The 27,084-nt window shown below is 40.3% G+C and overlaps 1 protein-coding gene across 1 annotated transcript in view; it reads right to left on the bottom strand.

Moving 5' to 3' along the window:
- CFTR (CF transmembrane conductance regulator) overlaps positions 1 to 27,084 on the bottom strand; it is an 88,267-nt gene that overhangs the window by 6,295 nt on the left and 54,888 nt on the right. The window contains exons 19-24 of the mRNA XM_075059114.1: positions 23,141 to 23,291; positions 21,806 to 22,033; positions 19,628 to 19,728; positions 12,085 to 12,327; positions 9,438 to 9,593; positions 1,335 to 1,424 (exon numbers count right to left, since the gene is read on the bottom strand). Coding sequence (XP_074915215.1) covers positions 1,335 to 1,424; positions 9,438 to 9,593; positions 12,085 to 12,327; positions 19,628 to 19,728; positions 21,806 to 22,033; positions 23,141 to 23,291 — 969 coding nt within the window. The remainder of the gene's footprint in view (positions 1 to 1,334; positions 1,425 to 9,437; positions 9,594 to 12,084; positions 12,328 to 19,627; positions 19,729 to 21,805; positions 22,034 to 23,140; positions 23,292 to 27,084) is intronic.

The raw sequence follows: 27,084 nt of genomic DNA, 5'->3' as shown, positions 1-27,084 counted from the left end.
TTTTCAAGAAAGGGGATGTTAATCTACACTCCATTTTTTCCCCAGCCTCAGAGAAGCACAGCGCTGAGCACCCTGTTCCCTCTGCTAGGACCGGCTGAAAAGCTCCTGTCACATCATTTAACCAAAAATGTCATGATGCTTTTATTTGACAGTAATAGAAACTCATAGAAAGTGTCTACTTTCCTCTTTTCCAAACACAGGGAAGAAACTAGATAAACCCAAAAGAGAAAGAACACAGACAGAGTTAACCTCCTGGATGGGAAAGGAGGAAGCTTTTGGATTAAGTCCCACACTGGTAAGCACTTCCTGATACTTGAGACTTTCTATAAGCAAGGAAAATGGCACTAATTCATTAGTCAGTCTGTATTAATTAGATCATTCCCACCTTGGAAAGAGAAATGTCCTTTCTAGGCTGCAGCAATTTTCCTCCTATAACTCCCACCTGCCTTTTCCTCAGGCATTACGTACACCTGTGCAACCTATTAAGCACTGTCAGAGCCAATAGGTGGCATCTGACAACTGTAATGCATGGGGTTCAGCTCAACATGGAAACAGAACTGTAAAAATCTGGCCCCTAATCTTGAAAAAAAAAAAAAGTTGCTAAAACCTCACCATAAAATTAGAAGAAAAACCTTGGGGTTCATAAAATCTAATATTCTGTGATTCTTATTTTCCATGGAAGAGGCAGCTGCCTGTGACACAAGCAGTACATAAGCCTGAATGCGGTGTCAGAATGCTCCTTCTCAGCTGGCTTTATGGTGGTCTGAAAATCACAATAACTGGAAAATACTTTGATGAAATATTTTTCTAAGCTGAACATAAATATTTCTTACTGCAATAACACCAGTCTTATTTCTAGGACAGGCCACATACTTTTTTTTTTTTTTCTGGCCTCCAAAATGTTTACTAGTAATTTTTACTCATTTTGGTAGAAAAATGCCTTGCAGAGATTTCATATATTTGCCAAAGCATTAAAATGAGAAAAGATTACAGGACATTTGCTGTATCAGCTTCCTCCACTTTTTTTTCTCTCAGGATCACCCAGCAGAGCCAAACATAAAACCTCACCTATGCTAAATCACTGCATGAGGAACCCACACTGTGCTATATGGAAGTTTATCTTTTGTTTTTGGTTTTTTTTTTTTAATCTCTGACAAAGGCTCCTTTTTATTAAGTAATAAAGAAACATGGTTTATAGCATAGCATTATCTTTCCTCAGCACTTTTTTTTCTAAGACACTGTATAAATGTAACATATGACAATCATTTGACCGACACTGCACTCTGCTGTAACCACTTCACCAGAGGGATACAAATACCACCGAACAGTTTTACCTCCTCTGCAACTTTCCATATTTCTTCATCATTCCACTGCCCATAAGGATCCAAATTCATCCGAAAAGTTCCAGAAAATATGAACACTTTCTATGAGAAAAAAGATATACAGACACAGGTAGATAGATACCCTGAAACATTGTGTAAAGCATACAGAGAAAGAATGACCTGCTGCCATTACCAGATAGAGCTTATTGCAGGTTATTAAAAATTTTGAAAAACACTGTTCCAAAAAAACTGATTTTAAAAATCCTTATGTTCAGTTTTTGGCAACTGTCTTATTAAAAACTTACCCAACCTTGTCCAAAAAACAGTAAAAATCACTTTTCAGCGGTCTTCAGGATAAAAGATTCCCTGTATTTCCATTTCAGAATAAGCCTTTTAAAAACAATTTTTGATTCTTTATTATGTGAAATGTACTCAACAAAAAAAATCACTGACCCATAGCATGTGTTCCCACAATTTTGTTTTGAGACAAAAAAACCTCCTGGATATTTGTTGGTATTCAGGAACAGTGTCCTAAGTTGGTTTTCATCAATGAATTTTTCTTCTTCTAATCAATTGTAGCCAAATATATATTAGCATCATTCCGTTACCTGACATTTCATCATGTCCCTGTCCTACCTCAGAAGAGGTGGGGTTTTTTTTCTCTCTCTCTCTCTGTCACATCACTGAGATGTGACACAGCATGACCTGATTCACAACTGTAGCAGCAACAACCTGCTCTCACACGAGGCTTCCCTGATGGATGCTACGGCCCGTGCTTTCTCCCTGCTCTGTCCTGCACCTCCCTTCCATCACACAAGATGAAGAGGATGCACATTTCCCGGCACTGACAGCACATCCCTCTTGTACTGAAGTTTACTACTCAGTTCTGCTTTTCTCATCAGTTTAGGCAAGCAGATTTAAGCGAACATCCCTTAGATACATGTTTTGTAGCTCTAAAAGCAATGACTTAGACAAAATTAAATATTTGTTTAATCTCTTTTTACGTGGGGTGGGTGTGTCAGATTCTGGTGGAAATGAGGTTCTTCAAGGGACACCGAGGTTGCACAACATTTCTTGTGAGATAAAACCAAGCTGTTGCTTTCTATGCTGTGAGGTACACCTGCTGCTTATAGCAGGGAGAACTTGCTCGCAAAGAATGTAAGTGCGTGCCTTGTTGAGAAATATTACCATTTGCTTACTCTTTCCTTGTACATATGGAACAAATACCAAGAGGAAAGATTTGAGACAATTATTTTCTTCTCTATTGTCTTCCTAATGAAAATATTTATTTAGAGAAAAATGTGTTGAAATGCCAGCGATTCACAGATTTATTGGAGTCTTGGTAGTCAAACTCTACCGAAAGCAGTGAAGGACTAGCTGTACCAGCAGAAAATGGCTGAGAGAATATACTTAGCAAGTACTTTCTCAGAGTTTGGCCAGTCTACCACAATTTCCATCTGCCCTAACCCGGGAGCTTGGCATTCTTTTATCAGATTTCAAAGTGATTTATACACACATTTACATTAATCATTTAATTATGATTAATTAAAAGTTTAAATGTGGCAGAGGAAAATAAATTACATCAATTAATTTGCTTAATTAAGACATGTAGGCCATTACCAATAACTTATTTGGTGTAAGAGAGAAAGAAGTACCTGACTGAAGAGACCAGAGGAGAAAAGCAGCTGCACCGTGGTGCCCTGCAGTCAGTGGGCTGGATTTAAGCGCGGTGATACCTTCACCACACTGCCAGCAACACACTGACCGAGTTGCAGCAGAGGCAGCAGCGCACACAGCTGAAAGTCATTGAAGCGCTTTGGGTAGAGACTAGGGGAAAGAGTAGACTCTTTTATAATCATGATTGTTAATAACAGTGAATGCTTCGGCGAAGTACAGCACAGCCCTTTTCCCATGCCCTGCACTGGTCCGGTGGCCTGAGCGGGGCGATGTATTTGCAGCAGGATTAGATTCTTCCAAGCAGTGGGTGCGGTAGAAATAATAACGCTGCGGAAACAGTGTCAGACGTGGGTTTGTTCACACTTTGAGTGCCATACATTTAACTAATGGAATAGGTATTTTCATTTCTCAGTGGTAAAGAATAGTTAACCGAACAAACCAGTTTTAAAGAAGATAGGGCTGAATAACATTCCTGCTGAAGTGCAGCAGGCAGAGAAATAAAGGGAACTAGTTTCTTCAGAAACTGCTGTTATTCCTAATAACTGTGCTTTCAAGAACCAGGGCACTAAAAGCCAACTAATCCCAAAAGTACTTTTTTTTTTTTCCCCCACAAGGTAAATATTTCATTGTCCTGAATTCTGGTACTTCTCTCTCCATTTCAACACCTCCTTCCTCCCAGCTCATTAGAAACCACATAGAGTTCACTTGAGTAAATATCATGTGAGTCACATGGGCAGTTTAGAGTCCACTTAAAAAGAAGCAGAAAAAAAAAACCCCAAATTTTTAAAACCTAGAAGTCTCAAGTGAAAAAAACCAAAAGTGAATCCCATGAACTTATGTGTTATTTATAAATATGGAAGAAGTAGAAATAAGGAGAGTGTTGGAAGGGGGAATGGATGGCTGGTGAGACTGGCAGCAAATCTGGAACACTTTCCTTCTCGGTCACTTGTTCAAATTCACCCGGGATGATAACGGGTGCGATTATACAGCAAATAGTTTCTCAGACCTGACATCCACTCACAGGCAAAACACTCAGGAATATAAATATGGTCATGTTTATGTTCTGACCACCCCAAATATTGAAAGGCATTAATCCCTCTCAGCGACTAGAGCCTCAGCATATTGGTTACAGTTTGGGATACACCCAGCTTGTGGCAATAAGCTTCTTAAGTGATTTAAGTGTTAGGTGGAGAACCAAGACCCTTGAGTACCTAAGCAAACACATACAGAAAAGTAAAGCATCAGCTGACAAGAGGCTGCTAAGGAGCGAGAGTATCCCGGCTGTGAGTAGCTGCTGTTGCAACGAAAGACAAACTGTGTGCAGGTCCTCAGCGAGACCCATGGACACTTGTTTCCATACTCCCCAGGGCTGGAGAACAAATGCAACATCAGCTGGAACCAGACACCAGCTCCATCCACAGAGAAGTTAGAGTAACAACAATATGCTACCTCCATGTAGCCTCCCCCGCTTCGTATATATTATGGCAACAATATCAACATGAAAGAACATCAAATTACTATATGAATGCTTTAGTACTAGGTGCAGAGTTAGAGGTTTTGTTTTCATAAGTGTCATTTAGGGACTTGACACTGACATTAACATATTTACAGACAAGAATAAGAGCACAGGAGCAATGAACACCTTCTGCAAGCTTTTTGGGACCAGTTCTGTAACGTTCTCCCCTGAAGATGCTAAAACCTCTGCCTCCCATAGAGGCTACTGGTAAATGCAAGTGCTGTGTTCCTGGCAACGCTGAACCCATGACGCAGAAAGCAACCTATATACTGCCCAAAATGAGCATGTGGGGTTTTTAATTAATGTCTCCAGGTGCCCTGTACATGGGACTGGTGCAGCAGATACTCCCCGGTATGATGATGCTGCCTCGTCTCGATGCCCTGCAGGAACCAGCCTCTGCGGGACCACCTCTGGGGAGCGGCGGCTGCCCCGCAGGCAGCACCGTGCAGGAGTGCCCCGGCACTCTGCAGAACAGCCACCTCCGCAACCTCCGAAACTGAACAGCCCTGAAGGGTATGAGAAGCGATGAAACAGTGCTGGAGACAGACAGGCAGAGAGACAGACAGATATGAAGTGAGATAACTACTGAAAAATTGGAGCTACAAAGATAAAAGTTGTGAAATTTCACTTCTTAAGTAAAATAAAGGAGCAAAAGTGATTTGATTTTTTTTTCTTGTCAGCTGGCAGTCCCAGAAACTGTAGTAATCTTTTTCTCCATGCTAAACTTGATTATAACTCTATATGGAGTATTTACACACAGAAAACGGTGTTAGATCTGCCAGGATGCAGTGTAATAACACTCAAGAAGACACCAGAAGTGATCCCCTTCCTTTGAGCTAGCAGCACCTTATCGGTCTCAGGTTTCTCCTCATTTATTTTAATGGAAAATTGGCTGCAGGTCTCCTGTTCTCCATTCAAAGCCAAATTTCTGAAGGCATTTTCTCAATTTGACTCCATTAAATACTTCAGGATGCAATCTGCATGACAACCTGTATGCAGTGTGTTGAAGCCAGATGCAGCTGGATGTCCTTGCCCCGGAAATGCGGTGGGGAAACTCTTGCAGAAGAAGCATAGGAAAGGACTGCCCAAAAAGAAGGGATGATGGGCTGCGATCATACTTCAAACAGCCTGTTATCGCTGGAGTAATTGCTTTGCATGAGAAGGACAAACACCCTGTAGGAGCAGCGCTGTGGTCAGGCTGTGCTTCAGCAGCGCAGGCGTGTGAGGAGCTACAGGAAGGAACTTCCTTGTGGGTGCTCCAGGAAACGTTTTATATGGTATACTTCTTCACGCCACTGCAATGTGCTGACAGCAGGATCCGAGATGCTGAAAGAAACAAGTTTTTGCCTTTGCTCTGGCTCAGCGTGATCCCTGATGACCCTGCAGGCCATTCCAGCATTGCCTGCATGGAGCAGATGGCAGTGTGTTAGGACGCTCTGTGTGCTATGCAGGCGCTCATCAATGAGGTTCCCACAGAGGAAAAGCACTTCTTTTCTTCTAAATTGGGAAATTTAGAGATAGGGAAGAAAAGGAGAGTGTTGGAAAGTTTTCACAAGGAAGTACGCCTCAGGTAGAGCTCCGTTCTCTTTTTGTTAGCAAAGCCTCTCCTGGAGACAGCAAATATCCAGGTGTTGCGGTAGGCCAGACTCCCAGGAAAGAAAAGGCAACTTTTTTTTTTCCCATTCTGAAGCTGTAGGTGAACAGCAAAGAACAAAAGGCTCCCTTTGTTCTGCCGGGAAAGGCAGGGTGGCATATGCAATTTCTCTTCTTTGCTGGGAAAGTGCTGGTGAAAACTTCATTTTGTTCTGAATGCAGGAACTTTTGAGGCATAATGTGCAGTTCTTTGGCAAGGCTTTGGGACAGGACCTGCAGGCTGAAGCACGCAGACAGGCTGGCAACACTTGTGACCTTCCAGAGAATGGAGGGCTGGGATTTTTTGGCATTGATCCATATATCAGGGACTTCCAAACTGAACTAAATGTGTAATTTTAACAATGAACTAACAATGCACCTCACCAGCAGAAGGGCAAGTTACACTGCTCGTGTAATAAATGTCTCTCGCATTTTGCTGATGGCTGTAGAACAATGTTTTCTATACCGTTAGTGACTCTATAGTGAGTACTCAGCTATGAGAATTATTAACCGTATCTTTCACTGGGACAACGAGGCTACTTGCTACCAAGCATTCAGTTTTCTCCTCAGTCCATGCATTCCCAAGGACAGCTGGAGATGGAAAGAACAAACCCTGCTGGGCAACCACATCCCAAGGGAAGAAAGGGCTGAGAGCAAAAGGATGACTATGGGAGAGACAGGGAAGACCCTTCCAATACAGAAAGTTATAGTTGGCTGTATAGGAAAATTTTGCAATAGAGACATAGCTTATACTGGTAAAAGCATCCTTCATCCTATACAGCCATCCTTTGGAGGACAGCTGTATAATATACCTGTCCTCCAAACTAAATGGATGCAGCTGCATTTGCAGTTCACTGCACAGCTGCCTCGATCTGAAGGGGTGACTTTTTTTCATCCTTGCAAGCAACAATCATGCTGCAGTACTGAACCAGCAATAATAAGACATAAAGGTTTACAGGAATAGGTAGATGTGAAAATGTTGAAGAGAGGACAGAAAGGGTGACAACAGGTCAGCTGTCAAAGGGCAGTTTGCTGAGCAAGCTTCAGCTCAGCAGGCAGTGTGTGACCAACCAGGCTGTCAGTAGAACTCAGGCAAGAAACAAATCCAACCAGTGGACTCACCACCGCTCTCTTGGTTCATTTTGTTGAGGCTGTAACCTGGCAGTGAAAAAGGGTCTGTTCTGGCAAGGTCAAAGTGCTAAAAAATTGTTGCCTTTGAGGAAATTTCAGAGCATGACTGTGGAAATGCACAGAGAGGCAAGAGTTGTGCCTTCTTTGCATGCCTACTTTAAAGAAATGCCATTCGGGCTACTGCGGGATAACATTTTTGAAAGGGAAGCTATCACAACTAAAAAACTGATGATTAAGTAGAAAAATTAGATTTTGAGTCCCTCTTGTGTTTGCAAAATCAAAGCTATTGGGTTTCCAGCGTGAGCATTTCAGCACCAAAAAGCTACCAAAGCCAAAACAGTGCCATCAGGAACACCTCGGTCAGAGTTAAATCCCACCTCCATGACACTGAAGTAGTTCAGCACTGACTATAGCGACTGAGTGACAGTCATTTTAGGGACTTCACTACAATAAGTTTGGTTTGTTGTATTGTGGCAGAAAGCAGAATTTAGCCTACATACACAGCAGAGGGTGAAAGTGAAGACAGACCTCTGCTCTGCTCTGATGGTTATGGAAAAGAAAAACACTGTTTTGAAAATGTAAACCTGACAGTGTATTTTTTAGTTAAATTGGCTGGCTGTCCCAGAGCCTCTCCAACTATTTTAAAGTGCCTCATGTATTCAGTGTACAACAGGTTTATACCACACATACGTTCACTGCAGCTCACCAGCTTTCTAAGACAGTAGCCACCTTCCTAAGAGAGTAGACTACCTAGGAACAAACCAATATGCACAGAAAGCAAGTGGCAACTCCTTTACAGTGGGGATGGGGGAAATGGCACAATAAGGGTTTGACAGCTGACAGTCAAAAGTAGATCCTTGGTCACCCTGGTTGGCCCACTCCTTGACAGGCCCAAAAGGAGTGGGCCAACCAGGGTGACCAAGGATCAACCCATACTTATCAGTCTCTGGGGCTAGTAGCTACCCCTCAAGGACAGAAAAAGGCAAGACAGACTGCACGTCCCCTGACAGTGTGGCAGGCTGATCTGCAGCTGGTGTCCCTCTGCCTCCCTCTACCACAAATGAATCATTGGTAAGATTATAGTCAACTGTTACTTGAATTAATCCGCAACACTCACAAGATTTCCAAAGGAACAAACATTGTGATGGAAAAGACTGTGTATGTTTGGTAGCTGAAGAACTATCCAGTGTATAGCTCTCAAAGAAGAGAAGCCCATTAAGTGTTACTCCTGTATCAGTGTTGTTGGAAAGGACTGACAGCTTTCAACAACAAAAACACAAAACATGGCATTAAAATTTTGCAGTTCATTCCTACCTTTACAGTGAGCAATGACTTTTTAGTGCTATAGCATGTAGCCAATAATGTTCATTTTTGAGACAGACAATGCAGAGCTGTAACTAATATAGGACTCTGGTCCAGTAGCAGGGACATCGACAAGGGACTCAGAAGCCCTAGGTTTAATTGTTTACTCGTCCTTAGACTGTTTTTCTTGTTCCAGTTATTTGAGAGTATTAGGGTGCCTAAATCCATGTGAGGAGCTGCTTCCTTTTTCATCTCTGAAATGGTATTACTTCCCATATGCCAGGACTGCTGCAAGCATAAATAATATGAAGTGCTCCCTTATACATGCATCATGACATGGTAGTGAGAGGTCACAGTTAAAAAAAGGGATGAGTCCAAGTTGGGCATCAGCTAGCGGTCTAGTAAAATATGAGAAAAGCAGTAATTCTGCTACCAGCCTGTCAGGTATAGTATCCACATGTTAACTATATGTGATGTAGGGCTTTAGAAAACAGTAGCTGAGAACACCACTGATTGTCTTTTTTCTTCAGGTGGCACTATCTTACTTTGAATCAACATACAAACTTTTTCAGAGGTGCAGGGATAAGCAGGCTACGAAAACTTCTGTTTGAGTGTGCTGTACCTTCCCATTTCTAGAAGAGTTCTTGTGCGAATGGCATAGAAACCCTCAAAAAGTGGAGTTTGCTGTGAATCATTGCATCCATCCACTCATCCCACTCCCCTTTACACAATATCTTTGCATTTTGTTTCTGTTTCTCAGCATAAAACAACTAACTTCCAGCTTGAAGGTAACTATGTGTGTATGGATATAGAACCAATGAAAATAAAGGCACACAAATATACAATAATCTCATTACCTGAGGAATCACTCCAAATGCCTTTCTCCATTGCTGCACACTGACCGTGTTCCAGGAGACTCCATCAATCTGGATATCCCCTTCTGTATCCAGCAGTCTTAAAAATGCGAAAAGTAAAGTGCTTTTTCCTGAACCAGTTCTTCCCAAAAGGCCCACCTGCAATGCAAATCATAAAAGCAAACATTTAATACTGCTCACATATTAACCACAGACCAAGGCAGAAACACGTAGAGAACTCAGCAGTGGAGAACAATCCAAATGGATCTCAACAGGATAGTAAATGTCATTCATTTGGGAATCATAAAAGCAAGGGCTGAAGAAAACACTGGGTCAGACCCTTCTTTGTTTTGTTAGAATTAACTAAGATGAAAAATCTCTTAGTCTACCCTTAGCTGAAGAACAGAAATTTGCTTATATATTCTCTTGTACTGATTAGTCCAGAATTTTGTGCCTTTCCCCTTTCTTTTGCTATGAAGCCCTCTTCAGCAAAACCTGATCCAGCAGACAAAAACCAAGTAGGGCACGCATTTGAATCACACTAAGCTACTCCATTTCCATGTAATTAAAAATAAAGGGCCTAACTCTGATCAGACCATGAATTTGTAGTGGGGTAGTTTGAGGCAGTGGTCACAGCACACACCATGCCGTTGCCAACCCCCAAGCAGCAATGCAAGTCCCCAACCTGCCCAGCTGGTGCTGCCTTTCCTCACCTCTTAGGTGGGAAGAAACATAATACACAGGGGTTTTTTAAATGTTGTATTCCCCTTGTGGGATTGCACTGACCTATTGCTGGAAGGAGCAATATCTGCAGTAACCACCAGCAAATGCTGAGATACTGCCTTTTCCAATAGCTGGGTTTTACACAGCTAATGATGTCCTGTCTGAGCGTCGGCTACTTTTGTAGGGTGACAATATACATGTAAAGGTGAAGGAATGTCCTATGTGGAGCAGCTAAGGACTTTGGGCTTGTCTAGTTTGGTGAAAAGGAGGCTGAGAAGTGACCTCATTGCTCTCTACAGCTCCTTGAGGAGGGGAAGTGGAGACGGAGGTGCTGATCTCTTCTCCCTGATGTCCAGTGATAGGACATGTGGGAATGGTTCAAAGCTGCGCCAGGAGAGGTTTAGACTGGGCATTAGGAAGCATTTCTTTACCGAGAGGGTGGTCAAACACTGGAACAGGCTTCCTAGAGAGGTGGTAGATGCCACAAGTCTGTCAGTGTTTAAGAGGCATTTGGACAATGCCTTCAATAACATGCTTTAACTTGGTCTGCCCTGAATTGGTCAGGCAGTTGGACTAGATGATTGTTATAGGTCCCTTCCAACTGAAATAGTCTATTCTATTCTATTCTATTCTATTCTACTCCCTCAGCAGAGGAAAGCTCTCCCCTTTCCTGCTTGTTTTACATGCACCTCCCTGTGGGGCAGAGACAAATCCTCTCCAGTTTAAGGAGCATGCCCCAATTCTGGAAATGCTACCTCTGAGTCCAGGGTTCATCACTGAAATTGGATCACGTTCCTAAATCATAGCCATTGAAAAAAGGATCTTTGTTTTAAATGCTTTGCCCCCTCTCTGTACAGTACAAAAGTATCTTTCATTTTCCATACTCCATTGCCTTGAGGGATTTTCCAGGAAGTAAATCCACCAGACTACAGTGGCACCCACACCTCCACACTCCAGGAATCACAGGTCCCTCTCTTCCAAAGGCAGAGCATCTTCAGGATGGTGCTGGTGCTATAGGAAGTCTGACCGCTGGTTTCAAAATTTAGTGCCCTCAAAATTAGTAGATGAAACATTCAGTTCATGTAAACCAAGACAGACCTACCAACCCTGGCAGAGACTGGTGCTATCCAAACTAGGAGCTTCAGCTCAGGAAATGGTGCGAGCTCTTCTTTCCACCTCACTGAGGACAGGCCTTCAGCATGAACTTAAAGCAAAGCGTTAAACCTCTGCCTAACTGCTGTCCTGAAACTAAAGCTCTTTCTTGAACACAACGCCAAAGACACGTGAAGATTAATTAGAGGTTTGTCAATCTTCTAAAGAATAGAGCTGTTTATAGTTTGTTATATAATAATTTGGGGTGGCATAGAACCCTCATCGAATGGGCGAGATGGCACCTCCACCCTCCAGATGCCGGAGCCAGCGATGCGTTACTCTTGGCACAGTGGCTGGTATTCTTTCGTGCCCTGCGCCACCTGGGTCAGGCTGCCCCCAGCACCTGCACTCACCGGCAAGCTTCCCTCTCCCTGGGAGGAGAAGGCGGATGACTTCAGACACAGGAATACAACTTAGGGAACTGCTGCCTATGTATTTTATCGGTATATTCTGCTCCTCATGGCCAGCAAATGTCCCCAGTGTGCTTCACTGAGGTGTAAATTAGCCCTAAGGTTTCTTGGATAACTGAGGCAGATTTTCCTTGCCTTTTCTTTGTTTGTAGCCAATAATCCTACAGATGAGCTCTTTTTAAGAAGAGACACAAGACATTTCTGTTCTTCAGGTGCTTTAGATGATTACTTTGCTTTGCAACAATTTAACTTACAAAACCTTACTGAACTCAACCCACTCTTTAGTCAGATAATAGGTTTATAATGACACTTCTATAGTTAAGCTTAATAGAAGTCAGATAAAACATAACAAAACAGTGTCTCACCCTCTGCCCTGAACTTATTGAAAAGGACATATTTTCTAACACAGCAGCTCCTCCTTCACCGTATTTGGCCGTAAGGTCCTTCACAGTCATTTGGCCCCCGGATGGCCAGTTCTTCTCTTCCTTCACATGCCTGTTTTCAATTACAAGGGCATCTGAAAGCTGGTTATTCTTCTGTGGCTTCATGTTTTTCGTTTCTTCTGTTGGCATGTCAATGAATTTAAATATTCGTCCGACAGACCGCATCTATGAATTAAAACAAACAGTACTCTAATTGTAATCAATAATTAGCTATCAAAACAAATTAAATCAAATTATTCCTAATTCCTAGCCAGAAAAGTGAGTTTCTTTTCTGTGTAAGCTATGCCATGATACATTTTTCAAAAGTAGGACACTTCTTGTATAGAACTCTAGATTCTATTGCTCTTGTACTACTGACATTGGTCTAATATGTGATTCCACTTGCTTCCTCTTTAAATGGACAAAATAGCTCTTTCTACCTTTAAAAATGTATTTTGAAAACTGTAGGTGACCTGTATTTATGAAAACAAAGTAAGATCATGAAAGCAATCTTGGAGTCTTCAACTCCTTCCTCCTGCAGGGGGTTGCCCAACCCAAAACCTGAAGTTCCTTGAATAATCATTTATCTCCAAAGATCAGCAGACTGTGGAATTTGAAAGATGTAAAGCAGTAGCACCAAGTAAAGAGGAACAATCATCAGACATTAACACCTGAGTATTTATGAGAAATTACCTATAGTTTTCACCAAAAGAATAGTAGGAAGTTCCATAAGAATTAATTTTATATCTGTAATTATATATATATTAACTGAAATAATCAAGTCCTGTAGTTCGTGAATTTCAGACAGAAGTTGCTAGTAGCAGTCTTGATGAATTTTCAAAGGAATATGGGACTAGAAAGGATCCTCTTGATTTTTATTTTTTTTTTAAATGGGTCACGGGTGAATTAATACATAGTTAATTCATCTCCTTCACTAGAACTTCACTGCTCAGGTGGTCAGAAAACATATTTTTAAGTCTATGGACCAGTTTGTTCTTGTAAATTTATTAATTTTAAATTCTAAATAGTTCTTTTTCCTAGCTGCTTTCACCATTAATTTATGGACGGCTGCCTTAGATCCAGTCACCCTTTGTTCTTCAGGACTAAAGAAAATCCAGGTTTAAGCCTCTTTCTTAACATATGTTCTCCTTCACCAAACATCCCAGTCAAATTAATCTTTCCTGTCTGACCAGAATCTACACAGCATTTTGGATGATGTTTCACAAAGACATTGTACAAAGGCAGTGATACTTTCCTATCTATAATAGGAATATCTCGATTAACACATCCTAGGATCACATGCTCTTTTCTTCACAGTCACATCTTATAGTCACCCTCTGATTGAGCAGTGGTCAGCCAAGCTTTCCTCCATCTTAGCCATTTCTAAACGAGGAGATCCTTACTTACAACAGAGGTTATTCTTAGCAGTCTCTCAATTCAAGCCTTTGCACTTCGGTTACTAAAATCTATTTCATATCTGCCATTTGAGGTCACCCAATACCTTTCAACTCACAGCATTCTTCATGGTAACATTGCCTTTCAGCTTTGTGCCTTTGGCAGATTTCTTCAACGCAATTTTTTTTTCTTTGTTGAGAGCATTAAAAAAAGATTAAACCAAGCTCAGTCACAAATCTGATCTTTGTTGAGTAGCCTCCCTACAGCTTAATACTTACAGCTTAATGCCATTTCCTTTCTGTCCAACTCATTAACTAGTTTACAGTTCTTGTAATAATCCTGATCTCCTTCATTTATATAATTTCTGAAATAGAGCCACAGCCAGTGCTTTCCTGAAGACAAATGAGATCTACTACATTACTTTTGTCTGGAAAATAAATCATCAAACACAGTTACCAGGTTAGTCTCATGCAACCCTAATGTTAGCAAACCTGAGTGAATTCACTCTAAGCACTGCATCTTTAATTACTCCTTCAAAATAGTTTCTAAAGACTGCTGCCATCAGACTAACAAACTGATGGTGGCATCAATGACTTCCCATTTCTCCTTCTTAACCAGAAGTGACAATCATTATTCTATCACATGCCACCACGTGCCACTGCCAGCTTGGTGGATTCATTGGAAGTGGCCATTATCAGATCTCCAGCTTCTCAGCTGGTTCTTCCTGAACCCTAGGATGGGACGTCTGGTCCCACCTGGTCTGCATGCATGGGGCAGCATCGTTCCAGCCCAGTTTCACATGTTTAGCTGAAATGTCCAACTGCAGAACCCAATCACACTTAGTTGAAGACTCCGATTTTAGATGGACTGACTCATGGGTGGTGTATGTGTCCCTCCACAAAATTTAGGGAGCCCAGGATTCTAACTCAAGCTCTTCAGTTACATGCCCACAGCTAGGCTGGTTTTTGCATATAATTTCCACCTCAGATAGTGTAAATCCCATTTCTACCTTCTGCTCCACTTTCAACTCCCCAGATTAAACACTGCCCTTTTACTGAAAACTGAGATCAAGTATTTATCCAGAATTTGGGCCATTTGCAAGTCTAACTCTGATTTTGTCAAGTCTCTCTTCTCCATCTGCTTCTTGACCTCCAATGCATAGCTTGTTTTGGTTAACTAATCCATTCTGTAGAGGTTATCTTTTCTAATATACTTTTTTTCAGAGAATGTTGTTCATGCTGGTAGTCCTAGAGTCTCCAATATTTCCTACTGTTTTTCTCTTGCTATTCAGGATACAAATTTCACTCCCTTACTTGAAGAAGACGTGACTTTATATTCAGGTTCCTAAGTGCCTTAGTCCAACTAACTTAATTAACTAGATTCCTCATTTTACCAAAATTTGTCCTTGTAAATAACAGGAGTAAACTGTAAGATACTGTCAATTCTTATTGGTCAGAAATTATTTAGCAAAATAAATTAATAAACAGATAGATACCTGCATAGCTACTGCATCCAGGAATATCTGGGCCTTATTATTAGCATTCGTTCTCTATGCTGTACTCAGAGTACTCTGTACTCAGACCTTACAACTCAGCATTGTGAAACACAATCGTGACAAGTTTTGAAAAGCATGCTAACATCCAAGCCTATCGATTACAATTTCCATCTCAACTACTGTGCAAGATGGAAAGGCATGGTCATCATCATGTTGATATATGAATGTCATCTCATTTTGGTGATACAAACAGGAAAACCTAGATCAGACCGACAATTTTCTTCCTGTCTGACTGTCTATAGTAAATCCCACAATGAGCACCATGCATTTATTTTAATCGGTGTTTCATGGTACATTTGTTTACAGAAATCTTATCCTTATAGAAGTATCACCACTTCAGAAATGAAGGGTCTTTCTTGGCTTCATCAAGAGCTGTGAACATTTGTATAGGCAGGGATTCCCTATAGAGAATCCCTGCCTATAGCAATGGTAGGATTCCCAAGAGATCCTACCATTACACAGTAGCTTAAATCTGCTATGAAGCCCGCTGGACAAAGAGCCTTCCATTACAACAGAAAATTTCATCACTATGTCCCAGCTCCCCCTGACAGATTCATCAGTCACATCACATATGCAGATATTTTAGACAGCTTAATACTTTAAATCAATTCAAAAGGATGCTTTCCTGGTTCTGTAATTTGAATTATGATTTAGATCTGGGCAGAACGCAGCATAAATGTCAGTAACATTTCACAAAGATATCTATTATTCTTTTCACAGGTAGAAATCTTCTGTCATTCATAATGACAGGTATAGTGTAGGTGACAGCAAGTTTCTTATCCATTATTCCCATCAGCAATGTGCCTGCTATATTCACATTCTTTAACTAATGCTTTAGAATAAAGGAGTATATTTACTACTTCCATCTAAAAATGTCTAGAGCATAATACACTATTTTTAGCCTTGCCTAATTGTATTTTACTGAGATTTTAATAACATGGCAAATTCTTTAATTTACTTTCTCACTCATATCACTTAAACTTTTCTTAATGTTGAAGGAGAATTCTTAATATAATTATGTAATATATATTTCCAGAAAGTGGAAGAAGTAATTCTTTTACAAGTAATCTAATACAATTAGTTTCATCAGGCCCTATGTTCTCTTTGGCTAGGAAGAGAGCAGTTACCCTCTCCAGACCAGACACGCATAGTATTCAACAACCATGTTGCAAGACACCATCTCCTCAAAAACATGCTGTCTGGAAAGTGCAGTCTGCAACTGAGAGACCCTATGAGAGGTTGGTCCAATGGCTCATGTTGCAAAAAACCCCCGTGCATTAAGTCACCGCAAAAACTGCATCAATGCAGGCGGACCATATGGTTTTACTGAGGTTTCACATCTTCTGCTGTTACATTTTGGGTGCACTTACAGGAGATATACTCCTCTTCCAAACTGCAAAAATGAAATATTTAGTTCATGTCAAACTTGACCTGAATTTTTCGCTCTTTCTCACACTGCTTTGCAGGCAGAAGAGGAAATGTTCTAAAAGATTTTTCTTGATTCTGTTCCCTTCCAGATGACCAACACCTCACTTCTTTGAGAACTGTCATTCTGATGCAGATTTTACAGTCAAGTATTTAATCTACTTAAAATTTGGAAATAAACAGTGTTCTCAGGTTTTCTGCTGACAGTAGTAAAAAGCTTATTAAGACCATGTCCGACTTAAAAAAAAAACAAAAACAATTGAACAGGTTAAAGGAGAAATAGCATAGGAAAATAAAAGGATGAAAACCAGCTGTAAAAGCACCATTATTTTTCAGAGTCCTAGTTTTTTCTTTGGTCCTCTTCTCTAGCAGGTACTACTTTAATTCTTCAGCATCCCTGATGTACAGGGTGGGGCACTGTGAGGTTTAGCAAGTGTGGTTTTAATATCTCTTTGGGGGATTCTTTTTATATCTCCTTACATAAGTAATCTTGGCAACAGTAAAAGCATGGCATTTTCTCTTTCCCTGATAAAAGGAATTGTCCTTCCCAGTTATAGCACTGCTACTGCAGGATACACATCAGTGAAGGAGGACGTTATAAAGCATTGAAACAGTCCACTGGGACTAGCCATTGCTTATCTGTGAAAGCAGCACTTACTGGAAAACTTATTTTCTATTTCCTTATGAAGGAAAAAAATTAAAAATACTACGAGACTGCCTGGAGGGGTAAGAAAAAGACTAAAAAACAGCTAAAGGGATATGAGCAGAAATGGTCAAAGTGAAAAGATAAATCTAGCCTAACTGGTAGCTTTAAATGAAACAATGGATAGCTGTCAGAGTGACCACATATGTTTTGGTTTTTTTTTTAAAAAGAAGCAGAGCAGATAAAGTATCAGGGCTGTAGAGAATGAAATGCCAAAACCATTATGGGGTATTAAAAGACAATGGGGATTTTTCAGTTAAAGCCAAACCAGTTCAACAGAAATTGCTTCAAAGAGAATATCTGTGTATGTAAAAACAAAATCCAACCTAGAAAGTCAGATTTCTTCAAGATGTATGCCAGTGCCATGGAAAGATCAAGACGGAGGTTGTGTGGAATAAAGTCAAATTTGCCACCTACCCATCTGTTTAGCCAGTATTTCTTCTGGTGCATTTTTTCCTTCTTCATGTGATCCTGCTTTCCTATTCTCCTGCCTTCCTGTCCTTTTGCTTGCATTTATTTCACTGAAATAAATACCTTGCATACCTTGTAAAACAACTCAGTACAAGCTTAATGTTACCTACTAATTATGGCAGCTAGGCCTTTGGACATGGGTTTCAACCACTTGCAGAAAACTCCAGCTTATATGACAATCAAAGACCGCTACCTACAAATGCACTATACACTCAGGCATGCTTGTGTGCAGGCTTGTAAGCATGGATGTCACAGCTGCTCAAGGAAGGGCAAGAGTGATGTCATCTACAGCAGTGCGTGTGTATCTGTAACTGGAGACACATGGAGATGTGTCAATTCTAGTCAATCTGGTCCTGTGGGGTGCTTCAAAGTACCCCTCGAGAGAAAAATAGAGTATAACCAAATAGACTACAAAGTCAGGCATACATGCAAGCCTTTGCAGGACATTTGTAACCAAATAATTGTAAAAGACTTTAAAGAAGGAAGCGTTAAAATGTGGAGAATACCAGGAGTGGGAAATAATACATCTGCATCACCCAGTGAAGCAGTTTTATTATCTTGAAACCATGAAGCTATTCTTATCTGTTTGTGCACAGCAGCAGCTTTTGAATGTCAGGAGAACCATCCTGCCAGCAATATCTATTAATTTGTCATCTGGGATACCTAAAAATCCATGGGATGCGGGTGGGCAGCTATCCACTGCCAAAAGAAGTCCAGAGGATCCACTTATGAACTGATGCACCTTAGAAGGCTATCATTAATATAACTGCTGCTCCAGTGCAGTAGTTTGTCTTAATATAGAGAAGAGTACTCAAAAACATCTAAAGCAACTTGAGACTTTCTTTTCAGGGGAAAGGGAGTTAATTCCTTATTGCTACTAATAGATGACATTTTAATATCACTGTATTTTAAAAAAGGGGAAGTTCTTTATTAAAACACTAGTGTGTCCAGCATGCTCTGAATCCCACAGTAAGACTTTCCGTTGCTCTTGTGAAACACCTTCAGTTTGTATTGAGCAGTTTTATATGTGCACATGATTCTTACACAGATTGTTATACTTAAAGCGATCACATTATGCCTTACGGGGCTAAGATGGAGTTTACAAATGAGAGCTGACTGAAGGTTGTCACTGTTGTGCCTTACCAATGGCACATTTTACTTCATTATCAGTCACACAACTGCTGTTTGGCATGTCTTGCAGTTACAGCAAAGAAGCCCTTTCACAAAGTGTTTGCCCTTCAAGACAAGCTGTTCTAACAAGTAAAGAAAGAGTCAGCATAAAACAATTGGTGGATAGGGAAAAAATGTGTCCCTGAATGGCAGTCAGCTTTCTGGACTATCACCAGTCACACACGTAAACAAGAGATTAGATGTTTAAAGTGGTTAATTCCTAGTTTTGGGGCTCTTAAGGATTTTCTTCAGGATGAGGGTAGTTGAACCATTTAAAAAAACATATGTCAAACTGGCAAATATTCCTTCACTGTCACTGTCTGCCCCAATTATATATTTTTTAAATGACAAGTCTAAATCACTGTTGATTTTGCGTGGAAGGAGCTCAGAAACATCCATCGTGATGGGCTGTGCAAAGCCCTTAAGTAGACCAAGTAAGGTATATTATATATCTTGGTAAGGTATATAACCATAACAAAACAACTCCAAGCCTTTTTGAAGTTTTCCCATCACTGCTACATCTGCAATCTAAATCCTCAAATGCAACTATTTGCTGTTGCCTATTCTAGTCCAGGAAAATTTTTGATCACAGAAAAATTCAGTTTGTGCTGTGCCAAAGCCAGTAGGTTGCTATGAAAGGTATGAGGGGAACTTTCTGACATATCTGCCTGACATCAAACTCTGAAAATAACTCACTGAACACCCATAATCAGCAAAATAAGGCAGTTCCTCAAAAGAAAGCACGGCACAGTGCATTTTATGCTTACCAAACTATCCACATCTATGCTTGAGTTTACTGCCCACTGCAAGGTTCCCATGATGTTCATAGCTAAAGTAAGAATAATGCCAACTCTACCTGGTCCATCACCTGCGGAGAGAAAAGCACATTCAATTTATATACAAATAAAAAGTCAAGAGAAATCAGAAAATTAGCATGTATATCTTAAAATACATGTTCACATTCTCTCCTCTTTTATTTCATGGGGAAAACATGGACTTGTTAATTATACAAAGGACCAAGAGCTTAATCATCAGTTAAACACCTGGCTTCGGCACTGAATTCACTAGAAACCCTGTTCTTGCTTTGGCAGAAGAAAAAATTGTATCTTGGTACTTAAGCTGTAAACAGAACCAGGCCTCTGCAATCTTGATTTCAATTTCCTTTTTCCAACACATATGAATCTGTGAAATGCCTCTTATCTAACTAAAACACCACAGCTAACAACTTTAAAATTCAAAATAGTTGCGTTGGTTTACATTCTCATTTCTTGGACAAATAGAGGACATGTTCTCCTTACTGTTCCACAAAGATGCAGATATAAATTCTTTTGCTTTAATTGTCTGCTGTAACAAACATGGGATTTTCCTTTATGAGTTCATACAATGCAATATAAGCATTTAAACTACCCCACTGTTGATTTTTAATCTCACTATGTGTTAAAGCGAATTGAGAATTTAAGCCAAATGCCTTTCTCTGATTCTCAACTTCTTCTATGGCTTTTTTCAACAAACTTCCTCCTGTTTTGCTTATAGACATCTTGTTAACAGAGTAATTATAGAAGTAAACAATAAAAGCAAAATATTCCTCCTGAAAGATGGCAGATTAAGAAAAGGAATTTAGTGTGTAACAGTAAAGTTGACACCGGTGGCAAGATGACAAATTTTCACATATTTAAAAAGTGCTTCTAACTCCTTTTCTCAAATCCAGAAAAACAGTAACATAAGAAACAGTTTTCCTAAAAAATACCAAACTACTCAGCGTATAAAGTAAAAAAATGAGAAGGGCAGCAGGGGGTATTGTTTCCCTATGAATTTTAGGGGAACTAAAGTCTCCTTTGTAAAAAAAAGTACTGTAGGTGCATATTTTCATACAGAAGTATTTCTGTGGTTGGATTTTTTTTTTCTAAGATGAGGAGAGATCCTTATACAAGAAATAGAGGATAGCATTTCATACACAATACAATACTTGACAAAATGTACACTTTTCAACACTGAAGTACAATCAAACAAAATTTGGATATTGTTAGAACCAAAAATCTCCTTCACAAAACAGCAAATTCTTGTTCATCAGCAACCATCGTACTGAAACTGCATCCAGATCCTGCACACAAAGTTCAGTGTAATATTTGTAAGAGGGAGAATAATGCCTGAGAATCAAAATCAAAAAACATACATAACAAAAGCGTAGTGAATTAAAAACTGTATTTGAAGTAATCTGTCTGCTGAGTTTTTCCACAGAACTGAATTATTCCAACACCTGGGGGACATTATTCTCCTATTCTCTGCTTGTTGGAGACTGGCTACACCTGGCCAGCCACCAGCAGCATTTCAAATACAAGTAAGATAGTAAGGTATAGAGTGATTCTCATTCATGTACTGGGTTTACCAACAGTGGTGAGCCATTTTTAAGGGGATTTTGAATGCAATTTGCAAAACTTCACATTGAAAAATAGGTCAGCTGGTTGGGAATTAGAGAACCGGATGACTATTTCTGCTACTGGTGTGGCTTTAAAAGAGCATTACAACTTCACATATCTTAGCCATTTGCAAATAAGAAGAACATTAACTTCTATTTACTAAAAAACTTTGAGCTATACAGATGATAATCAACATCCAAGCTTCTCAGTACACTAACATGGTTACATTAATGTGGTTTAAAACACACAAAAAATTACTTTTACAGCAATTACAGTCAAGAAAAGGAAAGTTCTATCCCTTCAGATATTCAGATTAATCCTTTTAATGAGCCCTCTACAACATTAGATTGCAGATATAATGGTGTAATTTCTGTTTTAATTGTGTTTACTATTATGACATACTTGCATCAGTGACTCCAATGTATGCTAAATTTTGCAATGGTTTATTTCCCTCAGAAGTTTCGAAAGCTGAGCTGTTAAACAGAAGCAGAAGACTTCCATTTCAGTACTCCAGTAAAGTTACTGTACCTGTAGTTATGATAGAGATGAATGCCACAGCAACAAAAAAGACAACAAAAATAATTTCTATCCTCATCTGGAACCAGCGCAGTGTTGACAGGTAGAGGAACCAGTTTGCCGTGTGCAGGTTCAGGGCTTTGTGAAATAAGGTCTCAAAATATGGCTGCCGCCCAAAAGCTCTCAGTGTCCACAGCCCTTTTAAGCTTGTAACAAGATGGGTGAATATTGGACTCCGAGCTGTAAAGTGTTTAAATTAGAAACATCATAAGCACTCATAAGCAAATAACCTTTGATATAATGCAAATACACAGCCCTATGCTCTAACTCACAGCAGTATAACTATTGTCAGTGTTTAATTTACATAAGTTTTTGGAATACATGGCTGAAGTAATCCTAGCACAGGATATACAACAACAGTCTTTGCAAGAATGGGTTGAAATTCCACTCAGTGTATTGCCAGGAAGGGATCACATTAATTCTTCATAGTTAGCATGTTACTAGGGGAAGCTCCTGGCCTGCTGTAAGATGCCACAAGAGAAAGGTGGCTCCTCCCCAACCAAAATGAATTCTTGCAATTTTGATAACTCCATCAAGTGAAGTTTTTTTAGCACAGACAGAGAACTTTAATGCTCTGGATTCAACTGTACTGACATGGTAATTTAAAGCAGATCTTGCATTACATAAAAAGTGGTGAGCCAATGCTGTATCCCTGTGAACATCAAAGAAATTTAGACTTAGTTCTGAGGAACTTCAGAATTACACTTGAGTAAAAGGGATGATGATCATCAGGGTTTAAGATTCAGGACTGATTTGCTGAGGATCTGCCAGTTTGTTGAAAAGCCAGGCCACAGTGCCTGATCTGCAAACCCACAATTCAAAATGAGGTTTTCCACTTTATTGGGAATGTGTTAGTCTCTTAATGGGGCGAGAGGAAGGAAATTTAGTCAAATAATTTATTCAGAAATAAGAATTCTTTGCAATCAAGATATATCCATTCTAAATTTTTCTTATAAAGAAACAAACTCATAGGGCACATACCAAGTCTGATCACAATTTTTCAAGTTACATTTACTCTCAGGAAAACTATATGTCAGGACTTTATTTGTTTTCAGCTGCAGTGGTGATAAAGCCCAGCTTTAAAAAGATCTTCTCCACCACTCTTTGGCGGCAGAGCACTCAGCATTGGCTGGACCAGTAACAGCACTGGCTTTAAGGAGATATGTGTTCTGCTCCCAGAGACAATGGCATCTTGCAAGAGAAAAGGCAAAGAAGAGGTGAAAGGGTGAATCACTTCTCAATTGATTTGTTGTGGATTTAGAAGTCTACCAATTTTGCTGCTCCTACCTTCAGATTCCAGTTGTTTCAGCTGCTGAGAAGTGTGGAGGAAGTATGCCCTTAACACAATAAAGGCTGCTATCACAGGCACTGATGCCAGGAAGATGTAGGGTTGTAATATTGAGACTACTGTTATAGCGCCAATCACAATCAGTATTAACTGTAGAATGAAAGAAAAATACTATTGATACAGTAAACTTGTCAATTTATAGACTAGAGATTGGTGATGAATCTCCTTCCCATGGCAACTACGTATTGTTTCAACAAACATAAAGTGCTAAGTATGATTTGCAGCTGAGAACAAACCTCCATGAAAAGATCATGAATAACTGAGACCAGATCCATAACCTGTTGGAAAAAGCTGCCATCTTTTCTAACAGATGGAAAAAGTGTTTTCTGCAGTACAACCAGTATTGCAGGCTTCTAAATTATGAAGCCACACAAAAACAATGGCAGCTAGGCACTCACTCTCCAGTTAAAATTGTAAGAACAACACTTGCAATATCTGCAGCCACCTCATCTGGACTAGGTGTGCCAGACTGTCAGGAGCGGAGTGCCAGTCTCCTGCAGGTTCTGGCCCAAGCAGTTTTTCTAAGGGTCAGAAAAAGTGGAAAGTTGCGTATCATCGCTTGCTCAAGGGACTGTAGCCCACATATGAAACTAGCACTACTATTCATCCTGATCAGAAGACAGGAGATAAGTCGTAAGAGGACTGGTGGTATGAAAAATGAGCAGTTTCAGGAGAAAAAAAGATGATTTAAGGTGGCAGATGAATCAAAAGGAAAAAAATCATTCCAGAGTTAATCTATTTAACCACCAGAGACTACTACCATTCTCGTGAGACCTCATCCTCAGTAGCTCCAGACAGATTTAGCTAAATCAGGCCTCAATCTTTACTCTAGAAGCACCTTAAGCACTTACACTGTTTTTGTCTCATACCTAAATCTAATGAAAATCAAGTATATCAGTGTACACAGAATAGCAAAGCTCTGCTTTCTATCTGTGTTACCGTTCACACTGAACAACTACTTCAAACTGCAAACTTATCAGCCTAAAGCAACTGCAAATGAACAATTTGGCCACAGTGATGAACACTGCATTGAAACATCACTGCAAATGACCAGTCAGCAAAGAAATAGATGGAAAGCAAAACTAATTTCACATTAGGAAGAAACCTGCAATTGGTGCTTTTGCTACTACATCCACATAAATTCAAGGAAGGATTTAAATTTCCAGTACTCCAATCAGAGGTCTTTCATGAAGAGGTAAGCATGTTCCAGGTTTCCTATCTTTTTTTTTTCATCAGAAATCTGAGCAAGGCAATAACAGCATCAAAAGTTTACGAAAAAAATTACTGTAACAGCTGAACTAGTTAAAGTTTTCTTTCACTATTTTCCTCATTTCTCTTAAAAGAATGGTGACACACGTGGGTTATGCTTGTGCAGGCTGTATAGCACTTGTCTGCAGCAATGCAAGAATGAATTTGTGTTTACTCATTATTTCAAACTGCAGAATTTAGTACCTCTTGTATCTCTAATAGTTAAGAAGCGAATGAACTGTTCAATTGATACTGAGACAAGTCACACAGCTCTCTCATTACTTGAGATTACACAGTCACACACTGACTTTTTTAATTCCTGTTTCCATCTTTTACTCAAATTTTGCAAAGCCCACCATGATGCCATATTGTTCTCACTGCTGGTCCAACAGTTACTTCACTAAAAAGTTCAATATGAAAATTTGTGTTACTCCACATAAACTCCAAACACAAAATAAGTGTAGTGTCAAACAGAAGATGACACCTTCTCTAAAAAAGACAGTAGCAAAAACCAACACACAAGCTAGCTACACTGGCATATGGTCAGGGAATGGCAGCAGTGGGCTCATGCAGCCCAGTTAAGAGCCACAATGCTGTGCTGCAGTGACCCCAGGTGCTGAGCTTTCAGGCCTGGGACAGAGGCCAGATGGGAAGACATGTTCTAGTGCTTCCTCTGTGTCACCAGTCTGGAAAATGCAGCCAATCTGGTTAACCAATGGAGTTTTATCATTTAGGGAAAACCACTCATGACCATAGATATAAATGTCCAATGAGTTCACTATGACCTTTTGAGTGTGACTATATTAAACCTTAGGGACAAGTAATATATGCTAGCAGCATCTCACTTGAAGATCTCCAAGAAATGATGACCCCACTGCAAGCACAAGTAGAAGACTCAGATGGATGTTAAAACTAGTGGTAATGCTACTGCAGCCATTAGCTGGCTACAATTCATACCCAAGATGTATGGAAGCAGGTCAGATGGCTGTCAGAGAAAACATCACAGATGCTATCTCTTGTCATTGACGTAAAGGCTGATACCGCTGCTTCTTTTATGGGCAACTGGGTATATCCCAGTGACTGGAGAGTAACTCTGGCCTCTTTCATCCTGAAGCCTCATTCATCCTGGATGAAAAGCCCTGCTCCCTGAAAAGGAAGGCCTCCTGATATGTCTAATCCCCATAAAACTCCTAAGAAAAAGTACGTCATGACATCCACAGCTGCAACGGAGAAGAAGGCAGTGTCCCTAAACAAGGAGTTAGCCAGTCATCTACCAGTTCATTCTCATAGCAGAGGCAGTAAGAACCAGCTCTAAAATTTTGTGTCAAATTCTTGAGAAAAGCTCAGAAGTCAGAAGGATGAATTTATGCAACCATAAACCGAAGGCTAGCAGAGACCAAGCCTTCATCTCCACCAGACTCAGAATTAGGCATCCCAGTACCTTTAGAAGCTAACCTTTTCTGTAGATCTCTGCACCTGGGAAGGAACAACCACATGCACCAGCACGGGCTGGAGGCTGACCGACTGGAAAGCAGCTTTACAGAGGTGGCCTTGGGGGTCCTGGTGGACCATGAGGCAGCAACACCCCCTGCAGCAAGGGAGGCCAACAGCAGCAGCATTGTCAGAAGATCAAGGAAGGTGATCCTTCCCCTCTCTTCAGCACCAGTGAGACTGTATCTGGAGTGGGTTCTCCAGTACAAGAGAGATACAGACACACTGGAGTGAGTCTAGTGAAAGGTCCTGAAGATGATAAAGGGACTGGAGCATCTCACATACAAGGACAGGCTGTCAGAGCTGGGACTGTTCAGCCTTAAGAGAAGGCTTAGGGGGATCTTATCACTTTGTGTAAGTATCTGATGGTATTTATTATATTTATATAACTTAAAAATATGTGTATATATGCAAATAATTTTTATAAATTATATATTTAAAAAATTATATTCTACTTTTATAAATACCACTAGGTAATTGGTGCAGAGCAAATGAGCCAGATTCTTCTCAATGGCACCCAGCAGGAAGATAAGAGGCAACGAGCACAAGCTGAAATGCACAAAATTCCATTTAAACGTAAGAAAAAGTATTTTTATTGTGGGGATGGTCAAACACTGGAACAGGTTACTCAGAGAACTTGTGGAGTCTCCACCTTTGGAGATATCCAAAATCCAACATGGCCCTGAGCAACCTGCTCTAGCTGAACCTCCTATGAGCAGAGGGGTTGGAGAGGTCCCAGGTCCTAAGTCCAGAGGTCCCTTCCGTATTCCGTGACTCTGCGATAATAAGCACAGAAGGAGAAAGTCATATGTATAACTTTTCTGTATCTTTCAGAGGAATCTGACTTTGTTCATTAGCAGAGTCCGTGGAAGTCTGAAGCTGCCAAACAAGTCTGAATCTACGGAGGATCAGAAGGAATTTTTTATGAAGGGATGACTGGTAAAAAGCATTCAAGACAGTAGGTAGATTCAGTGATCTTCACCAGAAGAACCTGGAAAGACAGGGCAGCTTATCATGCATGTTCAGGAGCCTCTGCAGTTGAGACTGAGGAGATAGAGGTGAACCTATGGGACATTAGAGCATACGTTAACCTCTGAAAGGCATCAGAACAGAGAAGACAAATCTAGGGATTTTCCTTAACCTT

The sequence above is a fragment of the Buteo buteo genome, chromosome 28 (genome assembly GCF_964188355.1).
Source record: "Buteo buteo chromosome 28, bButBut1.hap1.1, whole genome shotgun sequence".
Taxonomy (NCBI): Eukaryota; Metazoa; Chordata; class Aves; order Accipitriformes; family Accipitridae; genus Buteo; species Buteo buteo.
Note: the sequence above shows the minus strand (reverse complement) of the source record. Positions and strands in the feature narration are given on the sequence as shown.